Here is a 20,441-nt window from a genome sequence, read left to right on the forward strand (position 1 = left end):
AAAGAGCTGATGTACCTTTGAAGGTCAGTAGCTAAAGACATATACTGGTGTATATTCTCTGCATACTGATGTAAGGAAATGTATTTATTCATTATACTGGTTAATGGCAGCATGTGTAGATTAAATAGTTCCAGTCTCAGGATTGAACCTTGAGGGACCCCACAGGACAAAGCAAGATGCTTAGCTGAACAATTTCCGATATCGCCATAATATTTACCACTCAGGTAAGACTGGAATCAATTTAAAACTCAGCCGGGGAGGCCAACCCACTTGTGTAGCTGATTAAGTAGTACCTTGTGGTCAACTGTATCAAAAGGACACTGAGATCTAAAAGAACCAATATAGATAGGCTACCTGCATCTTGATTCACTCTAAGATCAGTAAGAACATCTCAGTAAGAGGGACGAGAGTAATCTGCACCCTGAAGTGGGATAAACTGCTTATGTTTTCCCGCTTCCTTCTTCCCTTTAGCTTCTTCCCCTCTTTTCAAGCAGGATAAAATCTCATCGCACTTCCTTGGCACGGGATCAAACGGCACTCCTTTCCGAAATTCGTTTGGGGTCCTGGCCATTGGCTTTCGCAAAGTACTCAGGCCAGGAGACATCTGTTTAACCAAACTGCTAATGGCGCTGTGCCACAAGTGTCAGAGGAAGGACTCTTATTTTCCCCACAAGGTGCCCATGTTTTAGGGGCTCTGCAAATGGGATGAAATGGATTAACAACACAACTTTTATGCCAGCACTACCACTTAAATGACTTTAGGAAACAGCTTAGCTTCTTCTCCTTTTCCCTCGTTCGGTTATTCCTTGATGTCATCTAAACATTATTCACATCATTAATGATAGCATATGTGGCTGTACTTTCAGGAGAGTGTAAGGAAATTGCAATAGAAAGTGACTGCAGTAGTTGGTTGTAAATAATGAGCTCTGCGGATATGAGGCTGATGAAGACCAAAAAAAAAAACAACAAGCAAGTGGAATCAAATTCAAGAAGCGGCCACCGTGGGAAATGCAATAAAAGTTCACAAAGCTACAATTAATCTGACTGTGTAAAGAGTATTGGAAGGGGGAAAAAAAATGCATGTCTAATTTCATTGCCTTTGATGCTTTTAAACAACACCAGTTCCAGTCGTTTAATAGTAGGTTATGAATTTTTAAAACGTGCGGCTTTTTTTGTACACTTTTGTATTTTTCTTAGTTTGTAGAGGAGTGCAAAAATGTGCATTTTAGAGCTTTTCTCGTGTGACATGTTTTTACTGCTGGTAGGCTTGTAAATGACAAGAGATTATGATGTACCACTTCGTTATTCCTAAAATCAGACGGGACTTTTGCAAGATTTGGTTGTGCCAAGCCGGGGGCGGCGGGGGGAGGGATGGGGAGCAGTTTACGCTTTATACGTCTGCCCACCTGTCAAGATCATGTGCACGTCCATGTCATTATTCCCTTCTTCCAATGAGAAATGTATGTGTGTGTATGCACCGTTACTAAATATTTACCTGCAGTCTCTCAATTAACTTAGAGATGCAGCAAGTCGTTATTTTTAGCTCCTCTTAAGTGGTCCTACTCTCCAAAGGTGTGTGTTTGTGATGTGATGTCAACCACCAATAAGACACGATAATATAATTTTTTTTATTCTAAATTAATTTAGCTGGGAATTTCTTTATTTTTTACCCAGAATGTGAGTGTGTTTGCGGCTTAAAGCACTACCTTTCAATGCAACACTCGCCCCTCTAATTGCTTTTTTAAGCACTTGCTACATTAAGTCAAATGCTTATTATGCTTGCTGATTTGTTGGCTGCATCAGAAATAACCCTCAGGCTTTTAGTACCAGTTTATCAACAGCCCCATACTTTGCGACAACCCTCTAAACTCCAGAATCCGCTTTTTAAATTCAGTCATTTTCTTTCCCAGTTTGATGCCTGCAACAGAAATTAGACTGCAACTTTTTAGCCCTGTTTTATTAGTCGCGGCACCTTCCCTCTGTTGAATCAGGGAAGGTAACACACGCTAATCTGGCTGTGGGAGTAGCGGGGAAGAAAAATTATATTAATTTTTATTGTGAGCAGGCATCTGAGGCATATTTTCTGTAATTAAAACCAGGCTGCATAATTGAAGTACCTGCACTTTGTCATGGTATCGGGAAATTACATGCCATGATGTGAGTTGTTTCTTCATCCCGCAAAATTTGTTGTTATAGACGTTCTCTTTCCCTTACACCACCTCTTCATATCCATTAGTTTAATGAACGCTCTCCAATTTAGTCGCTGCCATGAACATGGCAGTAATGTTGTTCTCCTCGCTCTGCGGAACATGCTGTGCTCTCATTAAAATAAATGGTGGTAATCAAAGTGCGTGGCAATTAACAATGGATCACATAGGGCTTTCTTCTCTGGTCATCTCAAGTTTGACTGGTGATGGCTTCCCTGAAAGGCTTCCGCGCCATAATGGCCTCAAGCGAGTCCTCCCGAAGTGTGGCAGGCCCCTCGGGGAGGAGCCGTAGGCAGATGCAACTGTAAACAACGTCAAATTCGTCTCGCGTGAGCTGCGTAGGTGGCGAGTTAAAGTTTACGCGGAAGTTGGCAAAGTTGATCAAGAGTGCGCTCAATTTTTAATTGGATCAGGGAGACAAACAAGCTGGCCTTATGGCTAATTTAGGATGCTTCTGATGTGTTCAGGCACCTGTGGTGTCTCATGAATTGGCTCCGGCTGGGAAATTTAGTTTTCCCGAAACTCAATTTTAGAAACTTTCTAAAAGCCATGCTTACGGTTAATAAATAGTTGTTTTTTGCCTGACTGCTTACCCAGTCTTCCCCTCCGTCTGTTGTCTTGGGGCTGTATGTCGCATCACTGTCAGCCATGGGGCAAAGCCCACTCCCTGGTGTTGTTTTACTGCGTGGCTTGGTTGATTGGGGGGGCAAGCTTCGCGTCGTAGGACAGCGATGTACAGTGGGAGGTTTGACCCGGGTGTTCTGCCAGGAAGATCGATTTAAACAACTGGTTGCCAAGCAAACCTTCCAATAAGGTGAAGAAAAGATGCCCAGAATGCATTACTTCATATTGCAAAACAAATAGCAAAAAAGACATTAAAAAAAAGCATTCGGGGGTTTTTTGGGGTTTTTTGAGGAACAGTGTGTCTGTGACTGGCTGTTAACAATCCCTAAGAATTTTGAAATGTGTGATGTAGTTTAAAATGCACAATGGAGTCTGATTTTCATTTTAGCGTTCACTGGGCAGTCTGGGCTCGCATCCAGAACCTAATTGCACCAGAAGCCAGAGAGCCATTAGATGAATATAAATAAAGGGAATGAATTAGATTAGATAAATAAAAGTCTACTTTTATATATTGTGAACATCCTCTTCACTCTCTTTGTGTATTGCCGAATATTGACAATGTAATTAATCATCATGGAACTTTAACAAAGATGCTCAACTATCACAAATGTTTGCTGTGTCCTTTGGCTTTACAGAGGCTCAATGGGGGGGATTCAGGGCAAGCCAAAAACCAACACTTTTCCAATGTTCTGAAAGATCTGTATGCATTATTGCTATTGGCCACTTGTTCCCGAAAGCCTGATGGAAGAACTTTATACAGTTTATGACCCATGATGAACCCAGGACGTTTGATTATGTCAAGAAAGCGGAGAAAACAAATGTTCCTTTTGTGACACTGTGGAGGCTTTTGTACCACACTATATGCATTGTTTTATGGGAACATATAAACCAAAATTTACTACGCAAATAATTTCCCCAAGCGCTGTCTCCAGTATAAAAAGGGTTTGCTGTACTCCACTTGGATGACAGGTTCCCACCCTTCCATTTCATTAAGGCTAGAGGCTGAAGTTCTCAGCTGTATTTATATACTGGGTCTTTTATCCCTTCATCCTTTGGAGACCTTGAAAAGTTTCTCTATTTCTTGTTTCTTTTTGTCCATCAAAGCCAGCATTTCTTACATCTTATTTCTTTAGTCGGAAAAAAAAAAAAACCCGAATAGAGGACACGTGGCCTTGAGGTTTTGTGTGCACCTAAACTGCCTTCATTCCAGCCTTGTTCTCCTGTGTTGCCTTTAGAGAACTTTGTGCCAGCTGGCTGGCTGTAATTTTGCATTCAATTAATTTTTTGTATTTATTTACTTAAAAAAAAAATATATATATATTTTTTTTATTTTTTATTTTTTATTTTTTTAAAGACTATAGTACATATGTTATAGCCCAGTGTTGGTGACCGCCATCTTCCAGGACTTCCTCAGCAATCGCGTTCTGACCGCAGGGTCGCCGCGGTTACACGAGCACTCTCGACCCGCGAGTGAAACCCGCGGCACGTCGGCTGCCTCGCATGCTCCTCGCAGTGCAACACCCGCCGCCATGCCCCTGACTTCTCACTCGCTGCGGCGTTCAGGATTGGTCTGCCATCCAGATAATACCCAGTCAGCGCCGACCCGCCAGACAGAACCTGACCAGTCACGAAAGGGGTGGAGGAAGGCAAGCAAACTGTGCATAGCAACAGTTAGGCAGCAGTCTGTACCTTCACAATGAGGAATATGGTAAATGTAATAAAGTGTATATGTGAGTGGGAGGTGGATGTGTTGAAAGTACATTTAAAATGATTTGCACATCTTACAACACCCTGAGTCTCTTCAAGGCTGAGTGGTTCATTATATTCTGTGTTCTGCCAGTGTGTTTTGCTGTGTTTTTGTGAGATATGTCTCTGTGCTATATAATTTACTGCACTGTGTCAGTATGTCTTCAGACATTTGCGGTAGTTAGGTGCATCGGGGTCTCTGAAAAACTCATTGTTTTTGAATCACTCACTGGTTGCGCAAAATTCCAATCCTGACTTTACTTGAACTGATGAAATATGAAATTTTCATGACTCCATTGATACAACCTGTGCATTTTATTGCATTTCCTCATTAATATGTTGCAAGCGCGTTGTTGGAGTGTGTCTGCTAGTGATGTCTTCGAGGTTTGAACAGAAGACTTTCTCTTGGAAAACCTTTTCCATCCTGAGTGTTAAGTGCTGAAGTCGACTGGGTAATGCAGGTACCACTCAACCAACACACTCCTTAGCATGACTGACCCGGGTCCAGCCTGGAACACTGAGCCAGTTCTTCTCCTGTGGGGTCTCATTGTCTGTGGAGCCTGATGGCTGGTATCCGGTGTCAGTTGTTGGAGAACGGCTGATATGAGACAGACGGAAAGAAGCCTGCAACAAGTTTGTTAATAATAAAAGTGATCTTATCAGTCCACGCAGACATTGGTGTATTGTTTTAAATATGTATAGCAACAGTGTTTTTTGGGATTTCTGGTGCTGCTGTTGACTGCAGAGTCTCATTTGCTGCCATTTCTCCACCGCTGAGCTTCTCTGAGGTTTTGGTGAGACGCTGCAGGGCCGAGACAGAGACGGAGGCCTTTTCACCCGGGCAGGGGTGCACTGGACATCGGGGACGTGGGGGAGGGCCTGGTCTGTCCACGCAGCTGATGGGTTTATTATTGTTTTCCCTGTAGTCGTGTGATGCTGCGCTGACACTGACCTCTGAAAAGATGCGGTCACTCTCTCCCTCCTCTTTCTTACACAAAACACGCACACACACACACACACGCACACACACACACACACACTCACACACGCACACACACACAAACACACACTCACACACACACGCGCACACACACTCACACACACACACACACTCACACACGCGCGCACACACACACAAACACACACTCGCGCACACACACACGCACACACACACACACGCGCACACACACACTCGCACACACACGCGCACACACACACTCGCACACACTCGCACACACACACTCGCACACACACACACGCACACACACACTCACGCGCACACACGCACACGCACGCACACACACACAAACACACACTCGCGCTCACACACGCGCACACACACTCGCGCTCACACACGCGCACACACACACACACTCACACGCGCGCACACACACACGCACACACACACTCACACGCGCACACACACACAAACACGCACACACACGCTCACACACACTCACACGCGCACACACACACACACTCACACATGCGCACACACACACACACGCGCGCGCACACGCACGCACACACACTCACACACGCACACAAACACACACACACACGCACGCACTCACACACGCGCACACACACACGCACACATACGCACGCACACACACGCACACACACACACGCACACACGCACAAACACACACTCACACACGCGCACGCACACACACTCACACACGAGCACACACACGCACACACACACACACTCACGCACACAAACACACACTCACACACGCACGCACACACACTCTCGCGCACGCACACACACTCACGCACGCACACACACACACACTCATGCACGCACGCACACACACACACTCGCACACACACACACACTCGCACACGCACACGCACACACACACTCGCACACTCACACACACACTCGCACACTCACACACACACACTCACACACACACACACACACACACTCTCACACGCGCACACACACACATTCACGCACGCACACGCTCACAGACACACTCACACACAGACACACATGCACACACTCACAGACGCACACACACACGTTCAATATCTCTTATAAAGCTGTTTTTTTTTCTTGTCTTTCTTGACCATCATATCATCCCTCTTTTTATAGGGAATTGTAAAAATTGACAAACTAACGTTCTGTTAACTTTTGACCTGAAGTTTTGTTTAACTGAGACTTTGCTCGAGACTTATTTGAATCCAAAGTTACATTAAACTTGTTTTTAATTAGGAATTTGCTCGTTTTTTTTTTCTTTTAAAGAATGAAACTAAAACTGACTCAAACTATCATTGCGAAAGTTATTACATATTTGTCTCCCATCATTAACAATTATTGCAAGGCCTACGTGTATTAATAGCCGAAAACATGAACATCGGTACACAAAGCAGTTATCCTGGCTTGTGTCTTTATTCTCATTATGGCCTTTCTAGGCCATTTGATTTGGACAAAGTTATATGTGCTGTCAGAATGACAGGATTTATCAGACCACATGCTCGTCGTCTGACTGGCACCTTTGTGCCTGTGTGCGTGTGTGTGTGTGTGTGTGTGTTTTGCATTGATTGCCTTCAGAATGACCAAGTTAGCGATTAGATTTTCCTTTCCCCTGCACTTGTTCTGTTTCCTCTGCTCCACTCTGACATGTGGCCTAATTGCTTGACAGCAGACTGTCCTTGTTGTCATGGAAACTACTTTAATGTCCCTTTATTGGATATCAAGGCCTCGAGTCATGGCTGGGCAGCACCAGTGTAGGGGGCGAAAGAGTCCCACAGCCAATGCCGGAGACCAGCAGTTAGCGCGAGTAACGTTTTCGTTTATAAGACACAATTATCGTCCCTGTGTAAACCACAGCATCAATAACACCCTCTCAGATCCACACGCTTCCTCTAACGATGCAGTCTCTTAAGTCACAGAGCCTCGTCTGGATCGTGGCGGCCCCTTTAGTGCGTCCCGGCGATGCCTCTCTCCACTAACGTCCTCCTGGACGTGTCCTCACTGGCCATAAAAGCGCTGCCGCTCCTGGTTGATGTCGGCCCTAATTAGCTTTGGCCCGGCCCCCGAGCGCAGGGTGCCTTGTAACGAGCTCTCAGAGGGCCGCGGGTGCTGCACGCTCTCTCCCGTGTCGCACTTTTTCCCGGGATCGATGCGCTCGTTTGCAGTCCCTCGGCCATCGTGAGCGCCGGAACCCCCGATAGCTCGACGGGACGAAAAGACACGGGGCCGTCGCAGGATGAGTTTCAGACAACGGGACGGGGAGAGCCGACCGGCGCCGGAGGATCTGCACATGTGCCGGGCCAAAGTGCTCCTTCAGGGATGCGGAAACGCGATTAGCTCCCCAAAATGGCTTCCGTACATTAGATCCGCGAGCTAAAAGCACCGTGTTTCTTGGCGTGATGGAGACACAAAGACTTGATGGACGTTCTGCTGTGGGTGGAAACGAAGGTCAAATATGAGTCAGTTTTGAGTATTTTTTTTTTTACCGCTCACAGCATTTCAAAATATAATTTGAGGTGGAAAGTGAGCTATGGGAGAAGGCTGGAGCACCAAGCTGGCTGTCCTGTCGCAAAGCATGAGGCCTAAATTCGATTGTCCCCTACTGAAATAGGGCACTTCAGACCAGTGAACTGGAGCTGGCAGCATTTATATCTACTCAAGACGAACATCCAAAAGCGAAACATGTTCCTTTTAATGCAATGTAATTCTTTTAATGAGCAATTTAGTTCAATGGCACAGAACATTTTGAAAGTTTTGAAAGCTTGGCCAGCATCTTGTCATTTGGTAAGCGAATCTTAATTGGCCACATCGTCGTCAGTGCTCACAGAGACAGATCTGTGCTCTGCTTATCAGCCTGATTAGATGGCGTATTTTAAGACTTGTTAAGCTAAGTGAACTATGGCGGTACTGCACAGTGGATGTGCCTTGTTCAAGTCTGAATGGAAAACAATTGGGTCAGTGTGTTTAGACAAAAAGGTACAAGGCACAGGCATTGGCAGGGTTGGCTTAGCAATAACATTTTTAAATTAGTCAGGTACATTTTTAATTCTTTACAGAAGCCACTTTCTCAACATACTGAAACATTGAATAGGCAGAGAAGGAAAGCCTGTCTGGGTGTCGCCTTTAATCAGCAGGGCGGTGCATGCTGTCAACGGCCCAGCAACGTGTGATCCAATTAGGCTGTAGAATTATGAGCACTTCCTTTAACAGCCAGCAGTGCAGGGGCAGCAGACGTTTCTCCTCACTGCTGTCTGCCTGTGTGTGAACCAACTGAAATAAAAGCATAACTCTGGAGACCTTTAAAGACCTTATTCCCGACTTGCTAAAAAATCTGGATACCTTACGTGACTTTTTTTCTTTTTTTAATACAGGTGCGTGGAGATCATTGCCAAGGAGGGAAGAAGTTTAAAAGAGCTATACTTGGTGTCCTGTAAGATCACGGATTATGGTAAGGCTGGCACTTGGTTGTCCATTTGCCCTAAACACAGACACTTAACGTTGCCTTTGGCAGATGCCGAGAGAACTCCGACACATCCCAAGCCGCGTGATTCCACCGTCACTTCAGCAGCGTGCCTCGGCTCGTATTTTCTTGTAGAAATACTTTGTTCCACGAAAAGCCATTTCAGATGACAAATGCTGCATGGCCGTTTGGTTATCAGTCAGAGCGAAAGCCTGGTCTGGGTAATTGTCTGAGCGCATGGCGCTCAGGCCGACTCACTGTGACTTACTGCCGTGAGCAGACAATCGTTGTGCCGCACAGACGTTCAGTGACAGATTGTCATTTGGATGTGAGTGAGCGTCCGTCACCAAGTGTACTACGGTGGCTCAGCCGGGACATCCTTCATGTCGGACATGCATTGGAATGCGCTGGGTGAAGGCAGGGGATTGTGGGCGGGGGCGGGGCTTGGGGTGGGGGGGTCTGTTACTGTTCTCTGCCTGAGGTAATGGAGACCCGTTTGGCTTTTATTGGCACATAAACGCAGAGGCTCTCAAGGAGAAGCTCTCTTTCCCGCCTGCTTCGGCGAGGCCGTGCGTGCGGTGCCCATTAATGCCGAGGGCGTCGAGGACAAACGCAACCCGACTACACTGCCGGGATTTTTGGCAACAGCGGAGACCCGGCAAACGCTGTTGGTTTACTGCGCGTTTCAGGTTTACTTTGACTGCAGTAAACTTCACTCACTTCACAGGTAAATGAGGGCATTTGCATGTTTTGGCGCCCACGTGTGTAATGACAGCTGACCACACCCCCTCCTGCTGCCAGCCACTGTGTTTGGCCTTCCCACTCGTTTTGCACACGCTCGGCCAGCGGAACAAGCAGCTGCGTCAGCTGCAAGCCAACTGAACATATGCAGACATGTACGTGGTATGAGTTGGGGAGGGAGACACCTGCCTCTTATGCAGGAGCACACCAGAGCGCGCTTGGCGCCAGCCGCAGGGTGGCAGAGCAGATCCGGGCCTTGGGTACCTTGGCATGGGCTGCCATCTCTCCAGCGATAAACACAGGCACCCAGCACCTGGGAACCTTCCTTCCTGAGCTCCCGAGGTCTTGGCCGTAACCAGCCCAGCACTCAGACGGTGCCTGAAGGTGACTTTACGCCACGTTTCTGAAGCTCGTCTCTTTCGCGGCCCACCTCCAGGTGTCACTTTCAGCACGGGCGATGCTAGCGCAGAGCGCTATCGGCGCGAGCTTGGGAAAATGAGCGCACGTGTTCCGGAAGCTTCCAGCTCATTGTCCTGAAGGACACTCTACAGGTGACTTCGCTCCACGTGTTCCGGCCTGTCCCTTTCAAGGACGCCTGCGCGAGCTCAGCGAATGTCACCGCTAGCGTGGGCAAAGCTAAGAGAGGATCTCGGCTCTCATCAGCGTGAGGTCGGCTTGGCGCCTTCAGGAAGATTCCATTTCAAGCCAAGCTCGGAGTGGCCATAGTAACGGAAGGTGGGCCCAGTCTGTGCAGAAATTGCTGAAATTATTCGCCAGAAACGTGGGCTCAAAGTGCTCCCTTGAGGAAGCTCCGATACTCAAACTAATGTATTTTCAGCCCACTTAAGGTAATTATATATAAGCACCGCACTAATGCATGAGCTCACTCCAGGACCTCCCGGCCATTTGTTTTATCTCAGAAGAACTAATTCTGACTGTAATCACCTCAGTCGAGCATCGACCCCTGCATCTGAGACTCCTCTGAGCTGCAAAGCCCGCGCTGTGATGAATGGCCGCGAGATCAAAACAGTACACTAATGACACCCTGGAATGCACACTAAATATCTTGTTGATTCGTCTTTTTGACCACTTAAACAAGATTAATTGCGGACACTCGATCTGCGCTTCTAGGGTGAACTCAGGGGCTCCCCGTGCTAATGTGTGTCCGGCACTGACCGTGGTCAGACGATACAGCAGACATGCCTGCTCTTCTAGCCTGTGCTCCTAATTGAATGATTGGTCGATTTCCTGGACTGCTTTTCATAAACCGGGTAACAGAAATGAGATTTTGCATCTGCCCGTTGCTTCTGGATATTTTTCTTTTCTTTTCTGTTCAACACGGATTCATATTTATAAATGGATTTTTGAAGTGGTCTCTGTGTTTTGTTTTGTTTTTTTTGGGGGGGGGGGGGGTTTGTCCTGTTTGTTTGTGGGGTTTTTTTCCTCCTGTTGCTCTTTCTCTGAATGTTTGCTTTTAATTACCTTTCCTAGAAAGCACTTTGGTAATGCACAATTTCTGCCATTATGTGCAACTTAGCACCTAAATAGCCCACCACACATAGACGGCAAAGTGGGCAGACCGACGAGCACTTACTCGACAAAGCGTCCAACAGCAACACGTGTACTCCCAACCAACCCGAAGCCAAAAGCCTGCTTCCATTAAGTCCTCCTTCATAGCCGGCCAGTGTTTAATTGCATTGAGAAGAGGCTGTGACCGGCCTTTCCGCATTTATAGGTTACAGCAGAAACGGTTCGTGACTCCTCTTCCAGAGCCTTGGTCATAATGCTCTGGTTGGAGTTTGATTTACAAGCTGTGGCCAGACACAGCCAGGGCCAGGCGTCTTGGGTGTCCAAGCCCTTGGAGCTTACCGGAGCCGCTGGTCTTCTTTCAAGGGCCCTCCGGTAGATATCCCAACAAGTATTCATGAGTCTCGAGTGACTTCGGAGTCTGAGCTGTTTTCCATCAGCCCGTCACGCGCAATGGTCCTTAACGGGAACCGTTCGGGAAGCGCCGGTGTCCGAGCTGAAGCGTGTAGCGAGTAGAAGAACTTTAGGAAGAGTTCTGGCGGCACCGAGGTCACACTCGCTGGGCCCATGAGGATTCTCCCCCCCCCACATCACGCCCACCCCCTGGCGAACCCCCCTGTCAGGCCGGTTGGTTGGATATTTAATTTAGTCATTGATGCGGACGTGATCGGTATGCAGATCACACATGGATGGCTGTATCTCCGAGCTCACCAGCGTTATGACGGATTGCTGCAGCAGACTGGGAAGGCTGGTACCCTAGTCTTTTGCCTCGTGAATCTCATATATAGCTAGCTCAGAAGATCTCTCCCACATTACCTCATTTTACTTTTTTTTTTTTCTCCATGTTTGCCATTCCTACATGCTTTGGTGAGCCATGTCACATCGGTGCCGTGTGCATCGTGGGGCATAAAGCAGATTCATATTGTGTATCCGATTGTTCTGTATTCATTCCAGGCGGGCGTGGCGCGGCGCGGGGCTCTCGACACCCCCAAAGCACGCCTCACGCACAGGGGCACAGCCGCGCAGGTTAAGCAACCAATTTCCACAGTGCGTTGCTCCACATTCTGCGGCGGATCCGTTTGCGTGATGACTTCTCCGATCTGTGGCACTGCTTCAGCCCTTTGTTTGGCAAAAAAAAAGGTGGGGGGGGCCAGCCTGCTGTGCCCCTCACCTGCCTCACGAGCGAGACAGAGAGAGAGAGAGAGAGACAGAGAGAGAGAGAGAGAGAGAGAAAACGCACGTTACGGCAAAGGCACATTTGTTATAACAATGCTAAGAGACTCTGTAAGACTTTGATTTACTGTACTCAAGCGCATCAGAAAATTGCCGTTGTTCACTTTGTGACCGGGGGGGGGTGGGGGGGTCGAAAAAGAAAAGAACGGCCTAAAAAGAAAACAAAGGAACCAGGGAAGTGCGCCAACAGAAGATTACAGAGCCCGGTCTTGACGGAGACCACTCACCTCACTAATGGACAGCAAAAAGCCATTTGTTCCATCGCTAACAATGAGGTGACATTTTCTGCGTAATGGAGTGCGGCTGCCGTAGCTGAGGCTGGCGATTACGGAGCCTGGCACCGGGCGTTTATTGACACCCACAAATTTCCCGACAAATCGGTTTTCTCATCAACATGCACGCGTGCATGTATACTGCTGAACCGTGGCTGAGGGATCCAATGGCTCGAACAGCTGGTGTCTTTAAAATCCGTCCGCAGATATGTTTGTCTAGTTTGATGTGTTTGGACACTTTGTTTTCCTGTCCCGCACGCCGCATAAAGATTCCGCCTTGGCCATGCCGCGCCGAGTCCTGCTTCCTTTTGAAATTACCGGCGGAATCACCCGGAGGCCGCGCTAATTGAATTGAATGATGCCATGTTGGCCTTTGGGGGCGTTTTTGGCTTGAGTGTCGAGTTGAACTCGGAGGTGAATAAAGAGGGTTACGCAAGAGTGGCGTTGCCAGATCCTCGCAAAACTCCTCTGCTGATTAGCCCGCCTCAGGTAGCGGCCTTAATGTGCACCATTGATCCTCATTTCTCGGTGGTACAATAAGAGCAAATCCCATCGCTGTGTCCAAGTGCACCATCTCTTTGTGGCATTGAGTCACTGATTAATAGGAACTGAGTGAGTCAGCGCTGCTATTCACAATGACATTTTTCTTCATTTTCTCCCTCTCTCTCTCTCGCTCTCTCTCTCTCTCTCTCTCTCTCTCTCTCTCTCTCTCTCTCTCTCTCTCTGTCTCTCTGCTTTAAACCCCTCCCTGAATTTAAAGGTTAATCCAGTGACTGGTAAAGCATAACAGTAATGCATTCACACCGGCGACACCTAAGTACATGTAATAGATTTGTAAGTTATTGTGTGTACAAAATATCACTGTCAGCCATACATGCACTAGGCTGTGGAATGTGGGCAATTGTATCACACATACACATGACATTTGAAATGTGATATGTTTTGTAATATAAATCATGCCTAAGTTGATGGCTGATAAAATTAGTAGAATAACTTGGCTTTATATGGCTAAAATTGCAAGCATACCTTTAGGTTGTTCAAGTCAGATGCCTCTCTGGCTCACAATCTCTTCTGCAAATGTAGTTAACACCAGGTTTTAATATCATTAATTGTCTGCTACCTGAGCTATTGAGCGACATGCTGGTACTCGTCGTCCTCTTAATAAGACATAACACTGAAGCTACATATTTATAGGTTGAGCCTCTGTCATTGCAAAGCACTGGGGTTCACATACACACACGCACGCACGCAGACACGTGCACACACACGCACAGACACACACGCACAGATACACACGCACAGACACACGCACGCACGCAGACACACACACGCACAGACACACACGCACACACACACAGACACGCACAGACACAGACACGCACACACACACGCACAGACACACACACGCACAGACACACACACGCACACACGCGCGCACGCACGCACACAGACACACACACGCACCCACACACGCGTGCACGCACACACACACACACACATGCGCACACACACACATACACACACAGACACACGCACACACACTCAGACTGACACAAAGAGATTTAGAATTGTGAAGGTGACTATTAGGAATTGAAACAGGATATTTCACACCCAAAAAGGCAAAAAGATGTGTATTAGATGCTAATCCTCTTACACTGGCATTAACAGGCTTGGCGATGGGGAATAAACATTTCTGCTCTCGGTGTTAGTAATAAGGTGTGTGTCTGTCTGTCAGTGAGATGGAAAGAGAGAGTCACCTGTCTCCAATAACCCGCTCACCATTCTCTAGATCACTGCTGTGGAATTATAGAAATATTTGTGCTCAGAACAGACATGTGTGAGCAAACAGTTGCTGCTTCGTTAGGTGTTGGCTCAGTGTGTACATTGGCGCGTTACATACTGTGTCCTGGTGCCATACCAGGACACTTTTTTTTGCCCTATTAACGGACAGTTAAGGGCACTGGCAGGCAGTGCGTGTTCTTTGCTAGAAAGGGGACATAGTAGCACAGTAACACTGACATCATATTTGGCATTTTTCATGCCCCGGTGCTGCCAAACTGATTAGATTTAGAATATCATTTACACTCAGTCCTACACAGCTGGCTTTATTGTTGGCTGGGTCATTTTGATACTGGTCAGCATAGCCCCCCACCCCTGCTCACTTTTCCCTGCTTTCTGTTTCTTATCTGACTGCAATGTGAGTGTGAAACCAGAGCGACGGGGAGAATGAGTAAGTGTGTAAATGGAAGATGGAATTGCTGTTTGTGTGCGCGTGGGGAGCGGGGGGGCGGCGTGTGCGTCCCATCTGTGGGCCGAGTGCCGAGGGAGAAAAGGCTTTGCGGGTTGGACGTGTAATCTGGCCCTCTTAGTAGAGTCTGATAAGAGCAGCTCGCTGCTTTAACTCTCAGTGAAAGAAGTGGGGCTTGCTCTCCCCCGTTCTGTCTTTCTCTGTTTGTCTCTCTCTCTCTCTCTCTCTCTCTCTCTCCTTCTCTCTATCCTGCCTTCTCATTCCTTCTTTTCTTTTTTTTTTTTCTTTTCCATTCTCCCCTCCTTGTTCATTTTTTGATGCCTGCGTAGCTCCGCCCCCAAAGCCTAAGGTGTCCACGCTAAACGTGCGAGACGGTGATGGATTGCGCCTCACTTCCCTTTCCTGTCTGTCTCCGACACGCCGGGCCACAGCTACAGGCTTTTTTTTTTTTTTTCCCAGAGCACAAGCCCCGGAGCCGTCGCCACAGCGACTTTGCTGCTGCTAGCCAAAGTAAACCAGCACACGAGGGGATTCAGATGACGGCGGACATCCACCCATGCTCCTGTTCCTTTGGTGAACTCCGCTCCGCGCTACACCACGATGCCCGCAGGAGGCCGTGGGACGGGGCCAGGCCGCGTTGTGTCCCCCCGCCCTGTTCTGTACACGAGGGGCTCCTCTGCGATTTTTTTTTCCCCAAGCATGAAAGCCTCCGTTTACAGTCGGATGCGACGCCGATGTCTTCATGTGCGTTCATTAGGTGGCCGTTTGCAGGAACTGTCAGGCTGTGGAAAGAGTCACAGTTTCGGTTAGGCAGGAGCAAAGCTGCTTATGCAAGCACGTCTGGCTCTGATCCCTGTTTGTTGTGCTTATTGATTAATCTCCACAAAGAATGATTGATGCAGCATTTGTGGAAATTGAGAAAGTCACCTGTTTTACATGTTTGGCCAGAGAAAATCGTTTAAAAGGCATGGTGCCTAATCAGACGGCACAGTTAGCAGACAACAAAGGGCTGCTTTGTTTGGGGATGCATAAATTTAAGGCTCTTGCCACTGAGGGTAACAGCTTTGTGTGGGCAGGGAGTGTGTGGGTGTGTGCACTTCAGTGACTATCAGTATGTCTCTTAAGTCTGCGTGCATTACTAATGACTTGCAAGCTTTTGCATCAGACTGGCCACTTGGCCATCTAAAAATATATCAGTATATTATTCTCACAGACATTTTTTTAGTTGCTTTTGTTTAGTTCCTTCCTGCGTGTCTGTCAGAGCGATGCTCCTTCATACATCTCCAAAGGTTTTCATGCACAGAAATGATTTGAGAGTCATCGAAAACTTCAGCAGCAAAGTTCCATAATTCATTCCGACCGCCTCCCAGCGGCCCGCGACCAAAAGCCATCGTCTGAGCTTCCGGGACCAGCCACGCTCGGGGGCTTTGCACCGCCGGGGCTGCTGGCACCTGTCCGTCTTTATGTCTGAGCTAAGAAGTTACAGTGAGCCCCGTTATACTTCTCGGGAGCCGCAGGGGCAAGCGGGGCCGTTCCAGACAGGCGTCAACTTTTCTCGGCTCTCCGACAGCGGACGGGACTCGCCGGAGAAGTTGCGCTGCTCATAAATCACAGGAGTGCACGTCTTTGACTTGCACAGCACGGGCCAGCCGAGTCTGTTCGTTCTAATGCCAGTAGGTGTTAGCACACGTTTAACCTTTAGCTCTAATTAACAGAGCTCCTACGGGTCAGATCAGGTGAGTTTAGGTTGGGTAGCTTACTATGCATCTCTGTGCATTATAAACATTACTGCACGTTTTGGTTCATCACGGAAACGCGTCGGTTTAAATCACTTTTTCGCACAGTGATATTTAATAATAAGTGATATTTCATTGTTAGGGTCGTAAAAAGGGCCTGACACTTGTAAAAGAATTTTTAGGACCAGTATCCTTTCATCAGTGTACAGAGTTGATAGTCACGCCGGGCTTTTGTCTTGGCTTTGGCCATGTTTGTTTTGGTCCACCTGTAAGGTGCCAGCTCGCGCCACAGTGGCTGTATAGTGGAGCATTATGAGGCCTCCCTCACTGTGACCATGGTACCCCTGCTGTTCAGTTCTCAGTGTACTGCAGGTTTTGCGTCACTGGTGAATGAGTAGTCTGAGTGATAAGAAGCTGTGTGTGTCACTAACCAAAAAACTGGAGTTTCTCTCTCTCTCTCACACACGCACACACACAACTTGTCCGCATGTTCTGTTTGCTTTCTCACTCCGTACCCATCCCGCCGCTCCACACTGCTCCAATTACAGCAACTGATATGCTTTTGTGCAAACGAACGTCTGGGTATTGTGATTCGCCCACAATTCATTATCGGCAGCCTGCGTTACAGACCCATTACAGAGTGGAGACCTGCACACTGAAAGTGAAACCTTGCCACAGCACCAGCGCTGCATACTTCCTCCTAATAGGTTGTCTTCCCGCAGGGGCAGAGCTGCAGATATACTTGCTCCAGTAGAGCTTTTCCTTACTAAATAATGCCAAAAAGCTGACTCAGCTCATTTTAAAGCACCCATGCCACAGTGCAGACATTCAGCTACTGCAAGGTTGTGGATAAAAGCATTATTTGGACCAAAGGACTTGTAATCACAAAATAATCACATACATAACTCCTACGCAGAGAATGCTCACCTCAAGGGAGGCCAGCGTTACACAAAATGAAAATGAAATCGTTCTATTTAGTATGTCGTTGACTAGTGTATCTTTAGTATCTTCTGCAAATTTAGCCGGCCGATTCGTCTTACTTCTGAGGCAACCTGAGACAAGGTCGTCAAGCCTGATGAATGCTAAATCTAATTTTATGCCGGTATTATAATACACACAAATGATTGGCGCTCAGGAGCGTAGTGTGTGGACTAGTGTTAGCATTGACAAAGCAATTTAAAGACACTGTTATGGGGCTTCTCTATGTAGAACCGAAATGGACTTGGGGGAATTCATTATTTCCCAGCTCTGACTCCAATCGCTATAAAATGATTGTGCAATATCTCTTTTTACTGCAGTGAAAATTCATAACTTTCCTCTGCGGTCCTGAAGGCCAAATAAAAAAGAGGCAGGATGCATGTTGGATTTGCTGAGCATGGGTACACTTGGTGGTAGACAATCATAAAATGTGTTATTTTTCCTCAGCAAATCAATGTAACCAAGCCAGTGGGAATTAGATGCAATATCACAAGCCCTCCAGACATCAACAAAACATGGTCTATAGCACCAAAAATCGTTGTGGTGCCTGAATGCAATGGTCTTCCTATGAGGCAGCTGACCTGAATGTTAGGTCTGAGCTAAAATGCACTGATAAGCATTTGTGAATCACAGCAGATTTATGTGCGTTTCTGTTGCATAGGCCACTGGTATCAGAAGGCTGCGTTAGTCGCGCTATGTCCTGCCACGCGTAGGACATGCCCTGACAGCGGTATCCAGGGCTACACATTAGAAGAGAGTGACTGGATGCAGGAGGTGAGTGAGCTTTAGCAAAGATGTACGTTCTGAGTGATGGACCAGTGTCAGGTGCGTATAAATCGCTGGATCCCAGTCATTTATGAGGGCAACTTCTTTAGAAAACGCGAGCTCATCTCCGGATTGCTCTCCCTTCTTGAAGATCACAGCATTTAACGTCTCAACAAACAACGCTCTCGTTTTAACTTAAAAATAAGAGCTGGCCCAGCTTAGCGTTGGCAGCGATCCAGCAACCTTGGTGATTTCACGCCTAAATCCGCACAGGAAGGCCGATCTGGCGGCTCGCAGAGGGAGGACGCTGGGATGTGCGGGTCGTGGCCTTTAGGGTCGTGTCTGTGACCCCAGCTTGACCCCTGCAGCTCCGACACCACCACACGCCGTCCTCTAATAGCAACAACGCCTAACAGCCCCACAGGAAGCAATAACACCAGCCCTGTGCTATGCCAGTCTTTTTTTTCCATATTCTCTCTCTCTCTCTCTCTCTCTCTCTCTCTCCATTACCGGCCAAGCTTGTCACTTAAAAAAAAAGAGGCGGCACTCTTATTACCGCTTCTGTGACTAATGTGGACAATTCGTTTTTTATCCCCCCCTCTGTCTCGCTCTCACGAGGAGCCCAGGAGCCTTGTGCGCTGAGGAAATTGCACAGATATTTCACCGAGTGCGGATTTCTCCCCGACGCCGCCCGCCTGTCGCGCATCAAAGCGTTTGGATGCTCTTAAACAGGTGTAAGCGTAAGTCGCCGCTAAGCTTCCGAAAAACGCCCGAGCCGACTGTAACCGATTTAATCAAATTAGCCGCGTGATTCTGCGCCCGCCTCTCTCCCCGCCCCGCGCGTTTTTTGTTCCATCGCCCTACCCCTTCATGCGGAACGAGGGTGCCGCACTCCCGAGCTCCTGGTAGGTGGTCAATGGCGAGGACCCCCCGCTGCTCCGAGGTGACTTGGAATCCCTCCCCGAGCTGTTCACACTTCACCGCCAAGATTTAGCCGGACAGGAGCTTTGTGGAGATGTGTTTGACAGTTGAATCTGTGATTGATTCCTTGTTTAAAATGTTAAAATAATGCTTTTATATATTCATTTATTGATTTTTGTTTTATTTATTTATTTCTGGTCAACAACTATCTCGTTTGTTGGTTTCTTGGCAAGCAGGTCTGAATAATCGCTTTAAAAGTTTCAGGAAAAACGTTTGCTGGCTGTTGCTTGTGTTCGGAATGTGAGCGAACGGCCAAGGCCGACCCAGCGGTTTCTCCTCCATCGTACACGTCGTAAAAACAAAATGTCCTTATTTTGCCTATTCTCAATCACGATTAATAACCTGACAGGATGCAGCTTTGTATAGCGGACCACCTTCCAGGCTTCTTCCGCCTTCGTACGTCATCTGGTGGACTCGGTCAGACTGGCCAGAGCCCTGTGCCTGCTGTTCTCCCTGCAGGGTTTACACGAGCACCCCACTGCCATTCAGTAGGTGAGACCAAAAAGGAACTTGACACACGAGTTCTCCGTGGGTCGGCTGTGTCCAGTAACGTTGCTTTCTTCCGACCTTGCCTTGCCATCTGTCCTCCTCTTTTGCCTGGTCAATAGTGGCCGTTAAGGTGATAAAATGTGCGTATAACGATCACAGACGCAGGGTGTAATGTAAACATCGCCCGAGCACCTCCTACGTGCCCTAATCTGTCCTCATCGAGCACCTTTCACAGGACCCAATGCAGCAAGAGCCCAAGCCAGGCAGAAATTGAAAATGGCTTCTCAGACTTCTCCCTACAGTTTAGACAGGATGCAGTTCTTAGTTGCTGGCGAGTAGTTTTCATTTTAATTACGTGTTTGCGACAACATTTGTCAAGATTCTTAATGAAACACAGTCATGAAATCACAGTCGTGATATTGCACAGCTAAAACAATCCGATCTTTTCC

At 47.6% G+C, this 20,441-nt stretch overlaps 1 protein-coding gene across 1 annotated transcript in view; it reads left to right on the forward strand.

The window, feature by feature from the left end:
- The window catches only part of fbxl17 (F-box and leucine-rich repeat protein 17), a 172,059-nt gene that overhangs the window by 110,306 nt on the left and 41,312 nt on the right, over nucleotides 1–20,441 (forward strand). The window contains exon 8 of the mRNA XM_026999750.2: nucleotides 8,934–9,010. Within this exon, the coding sequence (XP_026855551.2) occupies nucleotides 8,934–9,010 (77 nt within the window). The remainder of the gene's footprint in view (nucleotides 1–8,933; nucleotides 9,011–20,441) is intronic.

The sequence above is a fragment of the Electrophorus electricus genome, chromosome 23, assembly GCF_013358815.1.
Source record: "Electrophorus electricus isolate fEleEle1 chromosome 23, fEleEle1.pri, whole genome shotgun sequence".
In the NCBI taxonomy this organism is placed as follows: Eukaryota; Metazoa; Chordata; class Actinopteri; order Gymnotiformes; family Gymnotidae; genus Electrophorus; species Electrophorus electricus.